The 21,625-nt window shown below is 44.6% G+C and overlaps 1 protein-coding gene across 2 annotated transcripts in view; it reads right to left on the bottom strand.

Annotated features, from left to right (window-relative positions):
- The window catches only part of LOC147604999 (phosphatidylinositol 4-phosphate 5-kinase 9-like), a 37,184-nt gene extending 17,108 nt beyond the window's left edge, over positions 1-20,076 (bottom strand). Inside the window, exons 1-6 of one of the 2 annotated variants that reach the window (XR_015265265.1) lie at positions 19,939-20,076; positions 17,513-19,318; positions 7,928-8,092; positions 4,962-5,127; positions 4,675-4,785; positions 4,292-4,479 (exon numbers count right to left, since the gene is read on the bottom strand). Coding sequence is in view for 1 of the 2 variants with exons in the window: in XM_086794394.1 (XP_086650520.1) it covers positions 4,292-4,479; positions 4,675-4,785; positions 4,962-5,127; positions 7,928-8,092; positions 17,513-18,801 (1,919 nt within the window). In the remaining variant the exon portion in view is untranslated. Of the gene's footprint in view, positions 1-4,291; positions 4,480-4,674; positions 4,786-4,961; positions 5,128-7,927; positions 8,093-17,512; positions 19,319-19,938 lie in introns of those variants that run through there. The other variant, XM_086794394.1, reaches the window with a different exon arrangement.
- Positions 20,077-21,625: the final 1,549 nt, after the last annotated feature.

Raw genomic sequence — 21,625 nt, 5'->3', positions numbered from 1 at the left:
TTGCAGGTACAGCAGGTATTGGTCAGGTACACGTGGGCAACCAACAGGTACACATGGACAGCCAACAGTTGCAGGTACAACAGGTTCTGGTCAGGTGGTACAGCAAGTACATAGGCAGTAAATAGGTGGGTACTGCAAAGCAACAGGTACAGTAGCAGCTTCAAGCGGGTAGGTTGGAGGCGGGTACCACACGACTGTCACAGGCGAGTACAGCAGCCATAGGAGGCCGGTACAGCAACCATACATGGAGGCGGATCAGCAACCGTACAAGGAGGCGGGTATATCAGCCGTAGGGAGGCGGGTACAGCCGGGCAGTACTAAGCGTGAAGGAGGAAGGAAAAGCCACCAACCCCACACGTGGATAATTTTCAAAAAGGTTCCATGCAAAAGCCTTTATTTTTAAAGGTTATAAAACCTTAGATCGAATTAACACTTTGGGCACCCTCAAAAGCAAATGTCCAGTCCCTATTTTAAAAAAATGGATGCGAACACAATAAATACCTTATAAAAATTAAGGTTTACTCTAGTTTATGGATTTTACCTAAAAAGGCCAAAATGAAAATACTTACCACCTGTTCACACACCACACCACCAAGTCAGCAAACAACATTCCACGGTACACTGGGGGCGTCCTCGTCCAGTGTACTGGCACGGCATAACAGGCAGACACACGCAAACAAGTCATGCAAAAACAAATTTATGCATGCAAGCATAAATGCATGTGCACAAATAATGGACGAAATCTCCCTTTCATGAAACTTGTACAAGATGTTCCTGTCGGGCACAAAACTAGCGCGACAAATATAAATAAATATGTCCTGGTCTTCCTATGGAGTGACAGTCCCATAGGTAAGACACCATCCTAGCCATACACGGGTGGCACCAACAAGCTCCCGTCCATACAGCACGAAGCAAATCACACACAGGTGACATGAAACCGGTTCCCGTCCATGTGACGCAGCACTGGTCGTACACGGGTGGCACTGATCTGGCTCCCGTCCATGTGACACCATAAAACTGGCCCTTTCACATGGAACACTGGGTGGCCTTGCCCCATGTGAACATGGGTCGTACACGGGTGGCACTGATCTGGCTCCCGTCCATGTGACACCATAAAACTGGCCCTTTCACATGGAACACTGGCCTTGCCCCATGTGAACATGGCACAAATCTAGCCGCTCTATGGAGTGACAGTCCCATAGAAGTGGCTCCAGAAATGGAGATGGACCTATGTCCTGGTCTTCCTATGGAGTGACAGTCCCATGGGTAAGACACTATCCTGGCCATACACGGGTGGCACCAACAGTGGTCGGCTGTCTCTGTTCAGCAACGCCCCTCTGTTTCTCCTGCAATCTGCCACCTTCCACGAGAGAGAGAAAGCGTGAGAGATGCCCTGTTCGCTGTCCAGTGCTGCCTGCAGTTCTGCACCTCAGTAGCCCAGCCCACCAGCCTTCCAAAGCGAGAGAGAGAGAGAGAGAGAGAGAGAGAGACTGTCCAGCTTGCACTTCCTGCAGCCCACCAGCCTTCCCACACGAAAAAGCACTCCTGTGCATGTAGCTGTAGCCGACAGAGAGGAAGTCCACGTGCTGTTCAGCCCGACCCCTCCAAAAGAAGCCTCATCTCCAATAATAGCGTGACCCTCCTTCAAAGGGCCACAATCCCCAAAAAGAAAAGTCGTTAGGTTTTAAAACCTTTGTCCCCTATGGGTTATGAAAAAAGGGACCTTAATAATACCTTGAGTCCTCTTTGACCCCAAGTGTGAACACTTGACAATTTTCCTGCACATTAACCACCATGCCCAATGTTCGGATACGTTGTACATCATGTCATTGGGACTAAGTTGCAATTGTCTAGTGCATTTCATCCACAAACAGAGATATACCAGCTAGCCTTTGGTGTTCTCAAATCGTACTATCATGACAAGCAGTCAAAATGAAAACATTATCTTCCTTTTGTTCACGCAACCCTCAATGATACTCATTCCTCTAGCATTGGCAAGATTCCATATGAGGCAGCATTTGGTTGCAGTTTCTTGTCTCTTCTTACGAGGATGGTGTCGCCATCATTGGAGGCCAACAAGACCACAGAAACATTCTTGGAGATGATTGAGTCCGTGACGGAGCGCCTAACCAAAGCACAGAAAGCATACATCAAGCAAGCCAACAAGTATAGACAAGCTGTCAACTACAAGGAGAGAGATTGGGTATTTCTCCGAATCATGTGGCAGCGGTTAAAGCAAGTGGGCAAGCCTTGTCCCAAGCTATCTTTCTAAAGCTTTGCCCGTATCCTATTGTAAAGAAGCTCAGTTATGTCTCCATGAAGTTGAAGTTGCTAGACAATTGGACTATGCATGATGTCTTCCACGTCTCATGGTTAGAGCCGTATGATGAACCATCCTCACAAGAGGTTCAAAATGAGCACCAACCTGAAGTGGTCCCCAGCTTGAGGAGAACTTGGAGAGGCACAGAGCTACCTTTCCACACCCAATGGATCTATAGAGCCTTCTATAGGCTACCCCCATGCATGATATCCTTGACTGCCCCCTCCTCCTACCGGGGGGTTAGCTCCATAGGCTGTATGATGATGATGATCCCATTTTGTATCATATGGCTTGGATTTGACATTCCCGGCTCTTAGCTCTAGTCTTTTTTTTTTGTACCATGATGAGATTACATGGACACTATTGCATCACTTTTGGTCTCATAGACTCACTGGGTCTTTCTCTCTCATGTATCACATGTAACAGCTTTTTGGTCTCATAGACTCTTCGGGTCTTTCGTAGACATTAATAGCATCTCTCTCTCTCTCCCTCTCTCTCTCTCTCTCTCTCTCACTCTCTCTCTCTCCCCCCCGCGAAGGGCGAGCTATCGTTGAGGAGTGCCTTACTCCACGGCCTCCTCGATGACCCTAGTTCTAAAGCAGTATGCTTGCTTAGTTCATTTTTTGAGTTGGTGCCTATGAGCACATTTTAGTGCCTATGTGCACTACTCGAAGTGGAATGTATGGAATTGATGTACCTGTTTTATCCCATACGCCTTTGAGGCGTCCAGTGGACATTAATATCTCTCTCTTTCTCTCTCTCTCTCTCTCTCTCTCTCTCTCTCAAATCCATATCTGGGAGATTCTACAGCAATATAGAGACATCCATTTTTGTTTCCAATAGGTCATTTGCTTTGTTTTCACCATGAATCATTCAATTACCCCAAGCGGAATCGGCTGCACCTACTACAAATAATATCAATACTACTGTTGCATTAGCTTTGCTTACATCACTAGCGTATTTCTATGCATGTTCACATCAGGGGTCTTAAATATTTTGGTAAGTATATCCAGTCGAATCTGGTACTTCTACCTATTAATATTTTAGAAGATTCTACCAAACCCTTACCACTTAGTTTTTGCCTGTTTGGAAATATTCTGTCTGACGAATTGGTAGTAACTATTTCCGTTTCTTCAATACCTCCAATCATTCCTGTACCTATAAGTTATTCATATGCATCCCCCCACTGAGGGTGGACTTGTTGATCCTCTCAGTAGTCACACACTCATTTTTAGAAGATTCTACTAAGCCCTTACCACTTAGTTTTTGACTGTTTGGAAATATTACGGCTGACAAATTGGTAGTAACTGTTTCCGTTTCTTCAATACCTCCAATCATTCCTGTACCTATAAGTTATTCATAAGCATCCCCCCACTGAGGGTGGACTTGCCGATCCTCTCAGTAGTCATAGACTCACCTATGCTGAATACTCTGGACTCTGCATGGATGAGGATGATAATGATATCACACCCACATGAGCCCTCCTTTTCTTGTACCCACTTGGAGACGTATATTTCACATGTACTTTCGCATGTATTCACATGCCCACCATAATACACGCCATGGTGATGACGATGATGATGAGATAGACATACAGCTAGTCTATCTTTTTGTATGAGCTTTTTTTAGTTTCATTATTATTTTTCCATGGCCCAGTATCACATGGAACTATTGTATCACTTTTGGTCTCATAGAGCCATTGGGCCTCAAGATTTTGATTCCTGTGTGAAAGAGGTCGTGATCATACGGTCATCATTGAAGTTTGTGTGCGACGACCCGCATCCATAACAGTAAATGAAGGGTGCACTGACTGAAAACATAGTAATTTGAAAGTATGCAATTCCAAAAATGTAAACCCATCACATAGAAAACAGTCATAACTAGTTCAAAGCCCACAATTGCCTATTTTAAATAGCATAAAACAATAACGCATAAAATCAACTACAATCCAAGGATGAGCCCATTTCTTACTTCAGAAGAGAATCACGCCATGATGGTTCCAACTGGAAAGTGAAGTCCAAATCAAGGTCTTTAAGTGTCGTGGTCTCATCAATCTCAATCTTATCTGCTGACCGACCATGCAAAGAACCCTTAAGGTCGAATCTGCGATGAATCCTCAACTCTGTGCAAAAGACATTGCCCATCACTACAAACCGAACCTTCAAGATCCAAAAAAAGAACTGCCTTAGTAGTCAACTCAGTAATAATTTGAACCCCCAAAAGCAATAAACATTGTCTGAAGCTCCAATGTGATTTGAAACCAACAGTGGCTCAATGAAGAGAAGTTTTTTTTTTTAACACCACATTAATAAGTAGAATCCTCTACCTAACCTAGGTGAGCAGTTTTGATGTACCTTATGGCCACCTGCAAGCTTGATACGATGAAGACCAAAAAACTTAGTGATCAATGTATTCTCATATTTGCACACATGATTATAGTAGTCTCGTAGCATTTTTAGTAAGACCTGCAACACATTGTTGAGGTGTAAGATTCAAAGTCTATGAAGCATTGCAAATTAATGGCATGGATGAGAGGTGATTGACTTGAAAAAGCAAACAATAGTTGAAAAGCTCCATGCCTTGTTTAAAGCATAATTTGCATCAAAGAAAATCTAAGACAACTTGAAACAAGATTTAGCACCTTTAGTTCTTGTCTTCGTAAAGTCTTGATCAAAAACCGATCATCATGGGAAAGCAAAAATATGCTCCCACTTTTTCCCGGAGACGAAAGCTCTCTCAAAGCATCATTTCCACAAATTGACATCATGTAATCCGCTGCATCAATCTTATACATCTCTCGAAGCATCCTGAATTGGAAGAGAATCAGATTAGATCAACAGCGAAACTCAACACCATAATGCTTTGAATGCACAGATTGAGCATAACAAAGGATATATTGACAGCCTCTCGTCTCCCGAAATAAAAAGCTTCTTCTCAAAAAAACATTTTTACAATCCACCTTTTATAACATAAGGCAATACAAACATATAACAAACACGGGAAAAACACACAAGAGATACAATCAAAATTCGGGGGACTACCCGATCAATCATGACATAGAGAGGAGCTACTTTTCCAAAATGAAAGGTAAACCCAAGGGAAAAGCAATCAAGTGCACATTCTACAAGAAGTTGGGACACACCGAAGAAAGATGCTACAAGCGGATGGCAAGAGAGCATGAGCAGAATCACGCCAACCTAGTGGCAAAAGAGGAAGAAGATCCTGAAGATGCACCAAAGCAGCTGGAAACTTCTACGATAGTACCAGAAAAAGAGAAGCGTGTCCTCGAAGTAGATAATCCTCATCAATGAGGATAGCCACCATGTCATCATGTGGCATCTCTCTAGACACCCAAAGTGAAGTTATCACCTCTTTGTACTTTTCCATCTCTTCCAAGCTGGAAAAGAGTACTGCTTTCTTGTCATCTTCATCAATGTTGACCCTTAAAGCAGCCAGTTGTTGGAGGAGGGAACCTATGGTTCTAAGGTGCTCTTGCAAAGTGTGATGTTCTTTCATTTTTAAACCATAGTACTTTTGCTTTAGAAACACCTTTGAATTGTTAATCTTGTTCCCGAACAGATTTTCAAGACAATCCCATACCTGTTTGGCAGTCTTGTCAAAGTCGACATGATGAATGAGATTTTCAGCAAGCCCTAGACCAATTTGTGCTAGTGCTCAGTCATTCTTCTCTGTCCAAGCTCTCACTGCAGGTCTTGTAGAGCTGCACCTTTAGGCTTCTCTTTTTATGCCGTTGACAACAATCCAAACTCCATCTCTCATGAGCAGGAGTCTGACTTTTGTATGCCATGCTGGGAATTTTTGGCAAAGAACTTCTCAAATGTGGTTGTTGATCTAGGAAGACTCAAGGACAAACACCGCAAAGAGAAATGGCTCACCCAAGGAACCATGGAGCTGCTGAGATTAGTGCATGAGATGACCCAGCCAGGAGAAGGCAGCCGATGGACAGTCGCCACAGAAAGCAGACTTGCCGCTAAAGAGGCCAACAGGAGTTGGTAACAGTCAGAAGTGTGGCTGAGTGTGGCCGGCAGAGGCAGCCAAAAGGGGTGGAACCGCCTGTCAACCGGGCGGGGGCAGTTTGGTGTGCACTTGCACCGCCCACCAACGGTGGCACAAGTGGGTGGAGGTCCATGGGTGGCGCAGCTGGAGAGGCAGACGCAGACCACTAGAGGCACCGACGGAAGTGGGAAAACGAGCCACAGCAGGGCTTGGTGGCAGAGATTGTGGAAAACATGGCTGTTAGAGAGAGTGGGGCTGCGCTGAGTTGGAGACTGTGTGTGGCCAGCAGGAGTACAAGCACGGCAGCCCCTTTTCCTGCTCTGATACCCCTCTCTGTGCAGCCTGGCTATGGTGGATAAAGGTCCATAGCTGATGCAGATAAAGTGAGAGAGAGAACCAGAGTGATAAACTCAAAGGAATGCAGAAATGAGACAATGATTACAAGTACAAAGTCCATGATTATGATTGATGATTAATCAACACTCTAGTACATGATTTTTTAGGCTGTGAGCCTTATCTTCCGCATCACACAAACTATGGGGTAACGACACATGTATAACTGATGACATCACTGCTTACACACACAAACACTTAGGTGGCTACAAGAGGTGGTTCACATGTACTAACTCACTTACTCACATAAGTGAGTGTTTACACACAGGGTGGACATAGGAGATGGACACACACACACACGACCCCGAATCCCAACATAGTTTAGGGGGACAATGGGTAAATGGGCCTGGGACAGCCCATTGGCTACCCACACATGGAGGGTCATGGGAAAAAGGTGCCCACAACTAAGGATAGATAGCTGTCCAGTATGAGGTACAGTAGGCGGCCATAACCAAGGATAGATAGCTGTCCAGCACAAGCTATAGTAGGTGCCCACAACCAAGGATAGATAGCTGTCCAGCACAAGCTACGGTAGGCGGCCAGCATTCTGCAAAGTCCTATGGTCAGTACAAACAGGGATTTACAGCCCTAAAGGTCACTCTATTTACACATAGGGCAATACAAGCAAATACACCTATGGGGTGGAGCCCCTTTTGAGGGTTGTTGGAACCCAAGTCCTGTGTACTACTCTCTCTCTCTATCCACTCCACTCCATCTCTCTTGCATATTTCAGTTTGTAAATGATCTCTGCTAATCAAGTAAAAGGTTCCATAAGCTTCCCGCGTGTAACAAACTTGAATGCTTCTGTCAGCCAGCTGCCTGAATGCAGAACCTGTTGTGGGAGCTGCATAAACATATTAAAAATTCTCTTCCTTGCAGGCTAAGCCATACAGTTTCAACCCAATCTGTGAAAAAAAGATGAAATTGACGGTAATGACATGAAGCAGGTGAGATTCATTACTTTGTCCCTCACTACACTGAAGCTCAGTTCCATGGAATTCAAGAACACCAGCTTTAAAACAAGATGGGATAGCAAAAGGCTTCAGCTGATTGCCTATGTTCCACAGTGCTTGCCTTTGTCATGGACAAGCATGCCATGTACCTCTAAATTACATCTCTGAAACTTAAATTGTTGGTACATTCGTAAAATCAATTGAGAGAGAGAGAGTACAGATGCAATAAAAAAAGAGACATTACCTGAAAACGAAGGGGCAATAGTCTTTCCATCTGAAGTCTACGGATTGATGACAAGGTGTCGACGGAGAGCCTTCCCTTGGAAACCTTATCCAGATCCTTGCCCGATGTCCAAAATCAGCAGGCTCAAGCTCACGTTTGAGTTGATAAAGTTTTCCTACACTATGCCTGCAATAAAATTGCATTGTCTTTAGACCCAGCTTCCTATTGAGGTCCACTCTTGTGATTTTTCTATCTCAAATGGGTTCAAAGAGCAAATGGCTCAGAGAACTCAAGTTGACACCACCACGAAAACACAATATGGGCACCACCATGAAATCACAATATGAGCATATGAAGCACATTGACTACTACTCTCCACCCAGATGATGAAGCAATATTCAAAGGATGGCATGGTCACATTCACACACTACAATAATACTATTGATGCCTTCTAAAAGTATGAAGGTAAAAGTTTAATTAATTGAATAGTATTCAATACAAATGAGGCAATCTGAAATGTAGGGACTCACCAAAGCATTTCAGACAATAGATCGACAACCGAAGTTCCAAAAACCATAACTCCTACAAGGGTAATTACAGTTTAAAAGATTCTAAAGCACAACCACTCCTCAAAATAAAGTCTTGCGGGGGCCAAGTTGACCCACTTGCATTTTATTCAAAGCTTCAACTTGTTGGCATGGTAATAAAGAACTAAGGTCAGATGGATCCAACACCCCAAAGTGCATGTTGTAGTGCTGGAGACCAATCATTTTTCATGGTTTTCAAGGTATCACACCTAAACATACACATTGGAGAAAGTGTCATGTGATAATCTAAGAAAAAGTCGCTCTCATCATCACCGTTTTTATCACCATGGTGTAAAATGGCGACATGGGCCTTCTAGCTCCATCCCAACCAACTTTTGTTCTAAATAATAATGTTTGGTGCACTGTCAGATGTACACTAACAGAAATTTGCTATTTTAGTGTCGGTACCTGGGCATTCTCTCCGTTTCCAACCTATGGACGGGTTCCATAGTGTGGACATGACACCTCATGGAGGTGAACTTCCATCTATGACAAGGATCATGGGGAATGGCACCTCATGGTAGGAGACTTTGGTAGGCTGGGGACTCTCATCTTCCCTCAATTTAGAGTACCATATTCCAATTGGCCTGGGGATGTAATGCCTACGCCCGGAATGTCCGCAAGCTACAAGCTAAATGAAAGAGAGATTGTCCAATATGTTTTGTGCATTGCATGAAATGTCTGTATGCCTGGAACAGTTTTTGCATGGACTTTTTACTGCCTGCAAGATCTGTATATGTAGTTTACAGGCAAGGGACTCCCTCCCGTGAACCATGCACGTGAATTTGTATTCTTACCTTGCTGGTGGGCTGTAGAGAGGTGTTAGGTGTGACTCTAAATGTCACATGCACACCTTCCAGTGGTGTGACATGGACCTCTCTCTACCATTTAGACACTTTAAGGGGCATGCTTGTGGCCGCATTTTGGTCAATTTTGGGGCTTTTCATCCAATTCATTGTAATATTGTCGAGGCGCTCAATGACCAGCCAAGTGTGGACAAAGTTTTTGGGATATTGTGTCCACACTTGGCCCTCAATGAGTAGCCAAGTGTGGACACAATTTTTGGGATACTGTCCACACTTGGCGCTCAATGAGCAGCCAAGTTTGGCCAGAGTTATCGGGTTACTGTGTGAATACACTTAGTTGGACATTATTATTAGGGTTGGCAGGGTTGGTAGCAAACTTACAAACATTAGACACTATATATAAGAGTTTAGGCCCTTAGCCATATTCATCCATTGATCATTCATTCATCATCCATTGATCAGTCAAGCATCATTGAGTCATTGAGAGCTCAAGAGATGTCACATCCACCCATGCATTGAGGTGCTATGTGACACAGTGGCTCATCATCGTTGCTACATTTGTACATCATTAAGAACTTTTTAGGATTTATTTGTCATACGTTGTGACCCCATTGTGAGCCCTAGTCCAGGGGACACGTCAAGCATGAGCTATGTAGGTCACATCTGAAGCCTTAGGTGTCAAAAAGAGCATTTAGGTTATCCTAAGGTAGAAGCATTGTAGAAACATGTAGGTAACAAAGGCTTTAGGCTAGTTACTTACTATCATACTGCCTAAACAATTAGGCACCCAACCCATAAGCGCATCAACCCACTTGCAAGGGCGGCGCTCTACCAACTAAGCTATATCCCATGTGCTCAGGCCAAGTAAATCATACGTGAACTGATCAAATGCTTCTTCCGATTCCCCTTAGCACAGCTGGGCCATCTTGGACTTGAACTAGAGACCTCACCCGTGAAGCCATGGAGCTCATTGGGAAGTGCATATTCATCTTTTTGGATGACATAATTATTTTTTCTGCCACTGTAGAGCAACATAAGCAAGATGTGAAGAAAATCTTGCAACTTTTGCGAGACAATGAGATTGAAAGTTCGTTACCTGGGATATGTAATCAGTGCGTCGATACTCGCATTGCAAGCTATACTAGATTGGAATACTCCCACGACTCCTCAGGAAATCAGGTCATTTGTGGATCTTTGCCAGCCCTACAGTATACATATGGATAGGTTTCCGACCTTGCAACACCTCTCGCAAATCTGCTCAACAGGGTGAAAATGCGTCACCAGAAAGTGTCCGTCGTTAGGGGCAAGGCTCTTGAGTTCAGCCTATGCTTGAGTGCGGAAAAAACAGTTTGATGTGAGAATGTATTTGATGGTTTGCTTCCCATCTGTGTTTATGGACAGCCAGCTGACTCTTGTGCCTCAAAAGAGGGCTGTAAATCAGCCATTATAGCAGCTGGATCAGCCCATTATTAATGTTGAAAATCAGCCTGTTGATCAGGGGGCTATTGATGATGTAGTTAGGATGAAAGGACAACAATACAGGAGACACGAAACATTGCAAGACAGCCGCCTTTTAGCTCACTTTTTTGGTAGAACCAGGGCTGGTTCTGTCATGTGCACACACAAGAACATGGCTGCTGTTTTCACATGACTTGTATTTTTGTGTTTTCCTGCTTGACGTGTCACTTACTGAGCGGGGACGCTTGCCAGTGAGTCGTGAAGTTTGCTCTGTCTTCTGACGGGTTTTGTTGCATGTGAACAGGTGGTAAGTGTATTGCACTTGTTGGTGTAATAGTTTTAATTCTAACCTTTTGTTTTATAAGGTTGTATGTTCACATTCACTTAAAAGTGGGCACCCACTATGGGCACCCACATAGGGGCCAAGGTGGGGAGCCACACTTAACCTTTGTGTGTGTGGGGGTGGGTGCATGGTCACCTACCCACACCACCATGAAGCTGGCCACCCCCATGCAAACGTGGGGAGCCGGCCAGCTGTGGTTGTTTACTTCTCTCCATCCTCTACAAAAGAAGCACCACGACCACCCCAATAATATACACGTTTTTGGTGCACTCCCTCCACTTCAGGCTGCACTGCAACCTGCGCTTCTGCTCCCAGGCGGCTGCACTGCAACCTGCGCTCCTGCTCCCAGGCGGCTGCACTTCAACTTGCACTTCTACTCCCAGGCGGCTGCACATCAACCTGCGCTTCTACTCCCTAGCGGCTGCTTATCAACCTGCGTTTCTGCATAACCAGGCGGTGTCTGTACAGCACAGGCTCAGCTGCCTCTTTTGCAAGCGGCTGTGTGCCATCATCAGCAAGCTACACAGGCTGCACAAGCTGCGCTGCCTCCTCCAGCAGGTGGCTGTCCCCTCCAGCAGACGGCTGCCTCTTCTCCACTGCAGCCAGGCAACCATACAGGCTGCTCCTCCACTGTGTGTCCTCTCCAGCAAGCGGTTGCGCCTCCTTTACATGGGCGGCATCTCCTTTCTCCAGGAGGCAATACCTTCCCCAGGCAGCTACTCCTCTTTCTCCTCGACATGCTGCTGCACCTTGGTGTCCCTCTCAAGCAGTTGCACACAGACACCATGGGTATTGGTCTTCCATCTGCAAGCTACAAGTAAGTAAATTCAGATTTAAGTAAAGAACTTTGTTGTAAATCTGATAAAGGACTCTCTCTACCGTTAACACCCATTCGGTGCCGGGTAGTCCAAGCTTTTGGAGAACCACGGTCCAAAGGTACCGAGATCGGGAGAGCCAGGCGTTAGTACGGGAGCGCTTGTTTGTGCGTGGTCCTGGAACACCAATGGGGCGCGGATTCCAATGAAGGCATAGGACTGTAGAGACTGGACCACTCAAGTGGTTGCTCTACTTCGAACGTCGACTTCGAGCCTCTTGTTTAGTACTGTATTCATTTGTACATGGACATCATCTGGTTCTTTGAACCCATGGAGCATTGTATTTGTTAAATACTCCCAGTAATATATCATATATTGAGGGGGGGGGTCGGCCCGTTCCGGCCCCAGTGCTCGTGTCCATCTATTTCATTTCATTTCATTTCAAATTTCAGTTATTATTAAGTTGTCCATTTCAAATTGTGATATTAAGTTGCGCTATTACGCGTGTGGGTGTCCAACGGAGTCTATTCCCACTTGACAGGATCGGTTTCATTGGTATCAGAGCACGGTTGTTTCCATCTTCTTAGTGGGGAAACGAATCTGTGTATTGGACACCCCGCTTCTAACACACTTAACACGATGGACAGCCAAGGCAACCCTTTGGAAGTGCCCAATTCGAGGGGCCCATCAAGTGCCTCGCGTGGTTCTGATGCTCTACGAGAGGAAGCCACAAGCCCCTTGAAAGGGTGAATGATAGTGAATCAAAGGGACAACTGTCTTGAGGAAAAACAGTCATGTAAGAAGATGAGCTTGATGCAATGAGGACTGAAATGGAGCATATGAGAAAGCTTTTGCAGGAACAAGAGCAAGAGCTAAAATTTTTGCATGAAGATCCCCATGTGCAAAGTGCCATTGAAGCAAGGAAAGCCAATGCAATGGTAGATGTGACTTTTGAGTCCATGGCACGGGAAGTAGGCAAGAAGCCAAGGGAGTTGGCACTTTCTTACCTCCTCCGCAAAGGTGACATCAAAGAGGGGGAAGACAGAGAGCTGAAATTCAAAAATCCACCTCGCTTGAAGCATGGAGACCCCGCATCTCAAAGGTTGAGGTCTTTTATCCAAAAGGATGGAGGGCATGATGGTCACATGCATTCAAGACATGTATCCCGTGGTAGGGGTGACAGGTCTGCCGCTAGAAGAGTTTTGCCTTCTGAGTTGTCTCATGGAGAGACATTGCCTTATGCAGGAAAGTCACATGCATCTGATTCTCAAGTTCGTGGAGCACATGCCACCGTGCTTCATGAAACTTCCATGATGGCCCATGGAGCCCATGCGGATAGGACTGCCCTGTTGAAGAAAGGGAAAAGAAAAAGAGAGGACCATGAGGCTCATGCCAGAAAGCTCCAGGAATTTAAAGCAGGTGACAAGTCTGTTACGTTTGATGTCTTTCATGGAGAGCATGATGCTTCCAAAGTGTTAGCATTTGTGACACAGTTTGACATTGCTTTTAGCGATGAGGACTTCACTGAGAAGTCTAAAGTACGCCATGCTAGCATGTTTTTGAAAGGGACCGCTGCTCATTGGTGGATCACTGAAAAGATCACCAAAGATCCCATTTGCACCTGGAAAGAGTTCATCAAAGATAGATTCTATGCTCAGTTCTTGCCACCAAATGCGGAGCAAACTCTCACCCAAAAGTGGGATAGACTTGAGCAAAGAGATAATGAAAGTGTACAGCAGTATGTCAACAAGTTTTGGAAAGTGTTGCTGGAGGTAACTCCTTTTAGATGAAAGAAAGAGGAAGTTTCCCTCTGGATTGCAACCAGCTTATCGTTCGGGCATTGAATTGCACCCAAAACATACTTTGCAACAGCTCACAGCCTCTGCTCTTGCTACGGAGCAATTGGTGCTCAAAATTAAGCAGGATCAAGGCGGTTCAAAGAGGAAAGACAAGGTTGTCCCAAATCTGCAAAAAGGTGGACAGCCACCTAAAAAGAACTTCCGGGAGACCCACAAGGGAGGTAGAGTTGAAAATACCTCATCTAAAGATCAAGGCCCAAAGAAGAACAAATTCGGCTTGACTCCGGAGCAAAGAGAGCAATATGTCAAGGAGGAAAAATGTTTTTCTTGTGGTAGCAAAGAGCACATGTTTCGACAATGCCCTGACCGCAAACCAAAGAACGAGGACAAGCAGACCAAGGCTAATGTACATGCAGTTCCCGAAGTGCAGGAAAACACAAATCATGATGCAAAAGAGCGAATGGTATGCAAGGCCGGGGTCAAATCAAGGATCAACCGCCTTATTCATGTTTGATGACTGTGCAACCGATAACTTCATCTCTATACAAACGGCAGCTGCATTGGGTATTGAGGTTGAGAACATGGGACCTTAGATTGAAGCAGAAGCTTACCCCATTGATAGGGAAGTTGCGCATACATATCCAGGGCTACCTTGATAATGAACATTTCTTAGTTGCACCATTAAATGGATGTGATGTATTGTTGGGCAAGCCATGGCATCATAGGCTTGAGCCCCGCAAACAGTACAAGACCAACATGATTTCTTTTATGCATAGAGGCCGTATACATTTCATTGATGCTAGGGGACTCCATCCCACTTGTATCTCACATCCAAATTAATAAAGCAATGAAAAAGAGTCTTTCTGCGTACTTGGTTTTTGTTCGTGATAGCATTGTACCAAGTCATACTATGACTAATGATAGGCTGAATTTTCTTCATGCATTCAACGACTGTTTTGCTTATGCATTGCCAGGTGAATTACCTCCCCAAAGGCCCGAAGATCATCGCATAGATCTTGTGCCAGGTAATTCTCCACCTAACAAACCCGCATATCGTGTGAGTGCCGCACAACAAGAAGAGATCATGAAGCTGGTAAATGAACTTTTAGACAAAGGTTTGGTTCAGCCCAGTTCCTCACCTTATTGCTCTCCTGTACTTCTTGTTCAAAAGAAGGACGGCTCATTCCGCATGTGTGTGGACTATAGAGCTTTAAACAAGCTTACCATCAAGAACAGATTCCCACTTGACGAGATCGGTTTCAGTCAGAGTTTTCAAAAAAGCCCAACTGAGAGCAGCCTCTATGTTCGAAAGGATGGAGAGGATTTGATTGTGATCATCTTGTATGTGAATGACATGCAACTCACGAGATCTAATGATGATAGTATTTCAGCATTCAAAGCTGAATTACATTTGTTATTTGGGATGACAGATCCAGGTCCATTGCACTATTTGAGTATGCAGTTTATCTAGCGTGATGGTGGCATTTTCATGTTGCAATCCAAGTACATAAAAAGGCTGCTGAAAGGTTTAAACTTAAAGACTGTAAGCCCGTTTTCACTCCTATAGAATCATGTGCTATGCCGAGTCTCCATGATGCTGGTGAATTATTTGATGCCATGATTTACATCTAGGATGTTTACTTTTGGAATACGAGACTAGACCTTCAGTATGGTGTGTCCGAGCCAAGGAGATTCATGCATAGCCTAGGGCAGGCTGTGACACGTGTCTTCAAGTACTTACATGGCACTTAGTCTCTTGGATTGTTCTATGCTAGGAGAGGTGATATTAGCTGCATGCTTTCAACAATTCAAATTGGGCTGGTTGTTTTGACACCCGAGTGTCCACTAGTGGTAATTGCTTACTTCATGCGTATCTTGGTTGAGCAAGAAGCAACCAACAATGACCACTAGTGGTAATCGTTTTCTTTTGGGTACTTCATGCATATCTTGGTTGAGCAAGAAGCAACCAACAGTGGCCACTTTATCTTGTGAAGCTGAGTCTTCCTCTTGTAGAGCACTTCTTAACACCACCCCTTGGGGGAGTGCCTGGCTGAATAGTAGTAGGACAAGTGTCCTCTCCATTCACAAGGCCTAGTAGGCCTTTGGCTACCAAGAGCTTTCTGATCATGAAGCTCCACAAGGAGTAGTTACTTCCCTCCAGCTTATCTTCTTGTGCTGCCAATACACCAGATATATCTCGTCCTTGCTCAACCATTGCTTATGCAAAATATCAGAAACACAAAATGCACACCGCTTTGCTAAAATCCTCAGCAAGTAATGATGCCCAAGCTCTCTACACGAGCTAAATATGCACCACAGACAGATACTTGCAAGAAATTGATTGAAAAGCTAGGCATCATATCGAATTTCACCTTGAATTTGTCAAATGGATGTTTGTAGAAGAAAAGCCCCAAATTTTGTTGATGCAAAAGGCCCAATTTTGATGTATAAGGCCTATTCATGCAAAAGCCCCAAAATTTCCAAGTGTGCAGAAGCTTCAATTTTTCAGATTCTCTCTGATTTTGTGAAAAGCCCCATCTGTGTAAAAATCCTGATCTAGGTTAAAACCCTAATCCGCGTTACAGAGATGCTTCAGCAGGTACAAGCAGGTACTAGGTACTGCAAGTACACGTGGGTACACATGTATGAGCAGGTACAAGTGGGTGAAGGTACAGCTGCAAGTGTCGGGTACAATCGAGCCCAGCAGGTACAGCAGGGGGGTGTGCGAACAGCAGCATGAAGGGACAGTAGCTGTAAGGACAGAGACATGACCTATACAGATGCCACATAGGCTATACGGACAGAGGCGAAAACCCTAATATGATGTTGTACGGGTGTTGTAGCTGCTGTATAGAAACTCTAATATGCTGAATCTGTGCAGAAACCTTAAAATGGCAGAATGGTGGGCAAAGGCAAGTACCCAAAGGTGGCAGCCAATGCTCTGATACCACTGTTATGTTTAGGGTTAGCAAAAGCACAGTCGACACGCACAAAAAGAGACAGTGAAACAACATGATGCACACAATGATGAGATTAGGGTGCAAGCACAATAGTGAGTGACTTAATAAGTCACTTTACACACTCTGAAAGTGTGCGTTTACAAACAGGGGAAAACGCTTCAGTGTGAAGGTAAAAAGTGCCCCAGTGTCCCCAGTTCACAGGTCACTACTATAAATCTCACAATCTTTACATAGCTGAATTTCAGATCAAACTTCCACCATCATATCTAGAGGAAGACATGGTAAAGTTCTGTTGGAGTCACCTATTTCCCAGCACCTATAAGAAAAGTGAAACGGAGATTTAGAAGCCCAAGGTTAGACACAATGTTTAATTTAGCTCTCCTCCCGTTGTCCATTCAGACTTTTGGTGCAAAAAGGACACTAGCAGCTTCTTTACACTTTATTGAGTTGATGATCAAGAGCATGTATTTACAATCTTCCATGATAGATTTCTTGATGCTCCGAGTCTATAATACTGTACATTGTATTTTTTGATGTACTCCGAATTCCATTTCAACTTGACTTGTGCATGATAACCCTGGACTTCTTTAGGTCAGAAATTCATTTTTTGGCACACCCACATCTAATCGTGTACAAATATACATATGCAGTAAGTTTGGGTTTGGACTCCAATTAGATCTAAACTCATGTTCAAATTTCAACAAACATATCTGCAGTGAGCTTGGATGTGCATCCAAATCTAAGCTCGAACAAGTTGTAACAAATATAGATTCATGCAGCAATACCATGTATTCGCAGAAATAACAGTACATCTGCAAGAAATTTGCAAAAGGGATACCTGATACCAAGCTGCAAATCGAGCATAAGATCGTAACTCCTGTGTCCTTTTATGATTGTTTCTCCTGGTTTTTTTATCTCCTTGACCTGCTGTCTTTGTCGACGTCGTGCACCTTTGGATGATAAAGGCTCCTTCACTATCTCATTTATGAGAACCCCTTGAGCATACTCTCTTTCAACAATAGGTAGGACGACTGCCTTTTCCAATCGCATCTCATCATCCTCCAAGATTGTTTCACCTGCTACAAATGAGGTATCCAGACCAAGAAGCTTCTCAAATACACCCTCCAAACTCCTCTTTCTTTCAAGTGCCACAGCCTTGGTTGGCAAAGACTCTGCTTTCCTCAGAAAGTTTGTTGAGCTTCCCAGAGCAGTTAGCTGGCTTGGCCTCCGCATGTGTGCAGCAATCTTTGAGATATCAGAAGATGTCGTGCGCCAGAGTCCGAAAGAGTGCCTGCGACGACTGCCAGCCACTTCACTCCCATCACTGCTGCCAATCGAAGAACCATGCAAAAGCCCAACGTACAAACGAGGCTCTGTGCCAGGAGGATAGAATGTTCCCTTGCCATCCTTCAGACCTCTACTCCATGTGCCTACATAGCAGCCACTGTCCACCCATGTGTATACGCCATGGCCATGCTCCTTTCCATCAGACCAATGTCCATCAAAAGAGTCACCATTGCTCCAAGTAAGCTTCCCTTTTCCACACATAGCATCGCCTTTCCAATCTCCTGTGTACAAGTTCCCATTAACCCAAGTATATGTGCCATGGCCCTCTCGCTTTCCTTGATGCCATGTGCCTTTATAATTATCCCCAATAGCATAGCATTGTTCACCAAAACCATGCTTTAAATTCATGATCCAGTTCCCGGCATAAGTGGAGCCATCAATCCCAGTATAAGTTCCCATTCCATGCAGGCATCCATTCAGGAAACTCCCTTCGTACGTTGCCCCGGTAGGCCATATAAACTTTCCCTTTCCTGATTCCATTCCCTTGTGGAATTCACCCTCAAACTTGACACCATCTGACCACACGTAACTCCATGTGCCATCAGTGCCTCTCTCTCTCCAACTTTCCTGATTCGCTTCTCCATTCGGTAATACAATCTCTCTCACAGGAGCAGAGGTAGAACCAGCAGCTGTAAGACCTTCATCAGGATCTACGGGATGTGACACTTGCAAGGATGTCACAGATGGTTCTTCGGAAGGATGCACTTGATCCTGTCTCCCTTGGACAGATAAATGTATTTTTTCTTTCTCATGACCAGTGTGGGGTAGAATGCTAGACATACAGAATGCTCGACTTAACGCCGTTTTGACAAAATTTAGAGACCCTGGTCTCTGGAATCAGCCACGGTCAAGCTGCAGACCTCCTTCCACAACCCAAAATGTTCTCCGCATATCAATGTTCAAGTAGTACAATTATAAGGAATTATGCTAGAAAGACAGTGTTGCTAGCATGATTCTCAATGCCCAAGGAAGCAGGCATGAACTGACGCTGTCGACAAGCAGTTGTACAAGTTCTATGTGTGTGCACACGTGTATGTGTTTTGAGAGAAGGAGTTTGAGAGGGTTTTTTTTTGGGGGGGGGGGGGGGCGGGGGGGGGGGGGGGGGGCGCGCCACGGGGACGTGTGATTTGCTTGTTATGATTGGCTTTCACAGGTAATCCTGCAGAGAAAAACCTTTTGCCAAGGAGCATCAAATGCTAATTTCTGCTGGATTTGCTCTCCAATCATGCTTGAGAAATATCTCCAGGCAATCAGAGCCATGTTTGCCCTTCAGGATTTAACGGCAGAAAAAGGCAGCCTGCAGAATAATGTTGAGTTAGAGACACGATTTGAGGAATGCCCACACGATTTGAGGTAAGGCATTCCAACTTCAAGCCTCTTCTTTTCATACAATCTGTAAAGGAGTGGAAAGGGAGAGAGAGGGTTCACAATGCAACCTTGATGATTATTTTGATGGCCATCACAACCATGCTTATGTTAAAGGAATGGAAAGGGAGAGAGGGTTCAAAATGCAACCTTGATGATTATTTTGATGGCCATAAAATAGTGAATGGCCATGAACACCTGCTATTATGCTATCAGAAGTATATATTATGAAATGAAATTAAAGGCATTTCCAGCGGCACAACTAACTCGGCCAAGGATAATCTTTTTTGCATCAAATGTTAAAAAAACTGGCCCATTCTCACGAATTTGAAGGGCGCAGTTTGTGAGCAACTGTGCCCATTTTGGCACAGTTGGGAAACCCATGGCAAAGATAGTATAAAGCTGGCATGGCTCCGAGCAATCATTTAATGAAGTGGTTTGGAAAGCAATCAAAGCTAGTTGAAGGAAGCTTAACGCTTCTCGTTTGAATCTTAGATCTCAGAAGAAGGGAAAAAATAAAAAAGCTAGGAAAAGGTTTGCTTGAAATCTTACACTGCAGTGGTAGGTTGCTAGAATTCGCGCAGGAGAGGTGGTAGTAGTAGATCTCCAATCACCTGCTAAAATCAGTGATTAGAGACGACAAAATGAAGCGGGCAGCGGAGTTAAAAAACCAAAAAGCAGAGATCTGGGCAAAATGCTGGTGAGACCAAACTGTTGGGCCGTAGTTGGGGAAGGTAGGAAAAGCTAATGGGTTGTAGAAAAAAACGCAAGTGGGTTGTGATGGGAGGAGGTAGAGTTGTGGGTAAACCATCCATGTGGGGACCTGTTCGCAAAGAGAGAGAGAGAGAGAGAGAAAGAGAGAGAGAGAGAGAGAGAGACGGTAGAAACGATGATGATGAGTGGTGGCAGAGAAAAGTGAGGAGGATGGAGGGGCTGGCTAAGCAGAGAAAGGCTGGCTGTGCATCTGCATCAGCATCACCGTCCATGAGGGCAGCAAGGGGCCATGCCGTACACAGTAGCAGCCAAAAAAATAACACCGCATGCTGATTTCTGGCATGGGCTTGCTCCTTGACATCAAATCTCAAATCCCTAGGCAGGAATTTTGGTTTTATCTATTGCCCAGTGCCCACAATAACTCAGCTGCTGGTAAAACTGCACACTCAAAAGAGGGAGAGAGACAGAGAGAGAGTATGTGTGGGTGGGTGTGTGTGTGTGTGTGTGTGTGTATCAGGATAGAATTGAGCTACTTTTTTTCATTAGCAACAACGAGAGAGAGACAGACATCTTTGCAGCACCTAGTCGCAGCAAACGCAGAGAGAGGAGGGTATCAACCACACACCACACACACAGAGACAAGAATATGAGAGAGAGAGAGAGAGAGAGAGAGAGCAGTACCCATTTGGAGGGATCACACAAACGGAGAGAGAGAGAGAGAGAGAGAGGGAGAGAGGGAGAGATCGATCTTTGCAGTAACCATTTGCATCAAATTTAGAGAGAGGAAGTAAATCGGGAGTCTTCTCTCTCACACGACACGCAGACGCAGAGCAAGAGAGAGAGAGAGAGAGAGAGAGAGAGAGAGAGATCGATCTTTATCAATGCAGGAAGCCGAGCTGCACTATATGCATCCCAGTTTATGAGAGCTAGAATTTACTTTAAACTTGCCATGCTAACAAGCAAGAAGGGGGGGGGGGGGGGGGGGGGGGGGGGGGGGGGGCACAAACACAATCATGGTACTGCCTTCTGTCCAAAAAGCTGTGCTTCAACGTATGACTCCTTTGCTCATGAGGATGAATGCACTCGCATGAAGAAAACCCAAATTATGCCAGTTGCTTACTTGATATGACACATGAAGGTGAGTAATTGTTACCCCAATGTCAAATGTGCAAGCTTGAAGGGATCCTTGTAGCTTCAATTATTAGAAGTACCCTAGCATCCAAATGGCATTTGTATAGGCTACTTGAAGCAATTTCGAAGTCGCGCTTTGGTAAAGTAATCTTTGCTTACAAATTAGTGTCATTTCACATTAAGATGGATGGGTAAGATTGTTAAGTAATGGCTAATTGGCGATGATGTTTGATTGGTTTTTGTTGTTTAGTATCAAGTGTGTAAAGAATGTGAGCAAATTGCAAAATGTTCACAAAGAGAGTGGGTGTGATAAATAATTGCAATTTGCAAAGGAGAGAAGGAGAGACTAGGACTTCTTTGTTTTTTCCCTTTCTTTTTTCTCCTACAAAGAATG

This window comes from Cibotium barometz, chromosome 60, assembly GCF_041138505.1.
Source record: "Cibotium barometz isolate CiBa-2024 chromosome 60, ASM4113850v1, whole genome shotgun sequence".
Taxonomy (NCBI): Eukaryota; Viridiplantae; Streptophyta; class Polypodiopsida; order Cyatheales; family Cibotiaceae; genus Cibotium; species Cibotium barometz.
Note: the sequence above shows the minus strand (reverse complement) of the source record. Positions and strands in the feature narration are given on the sequence as shown.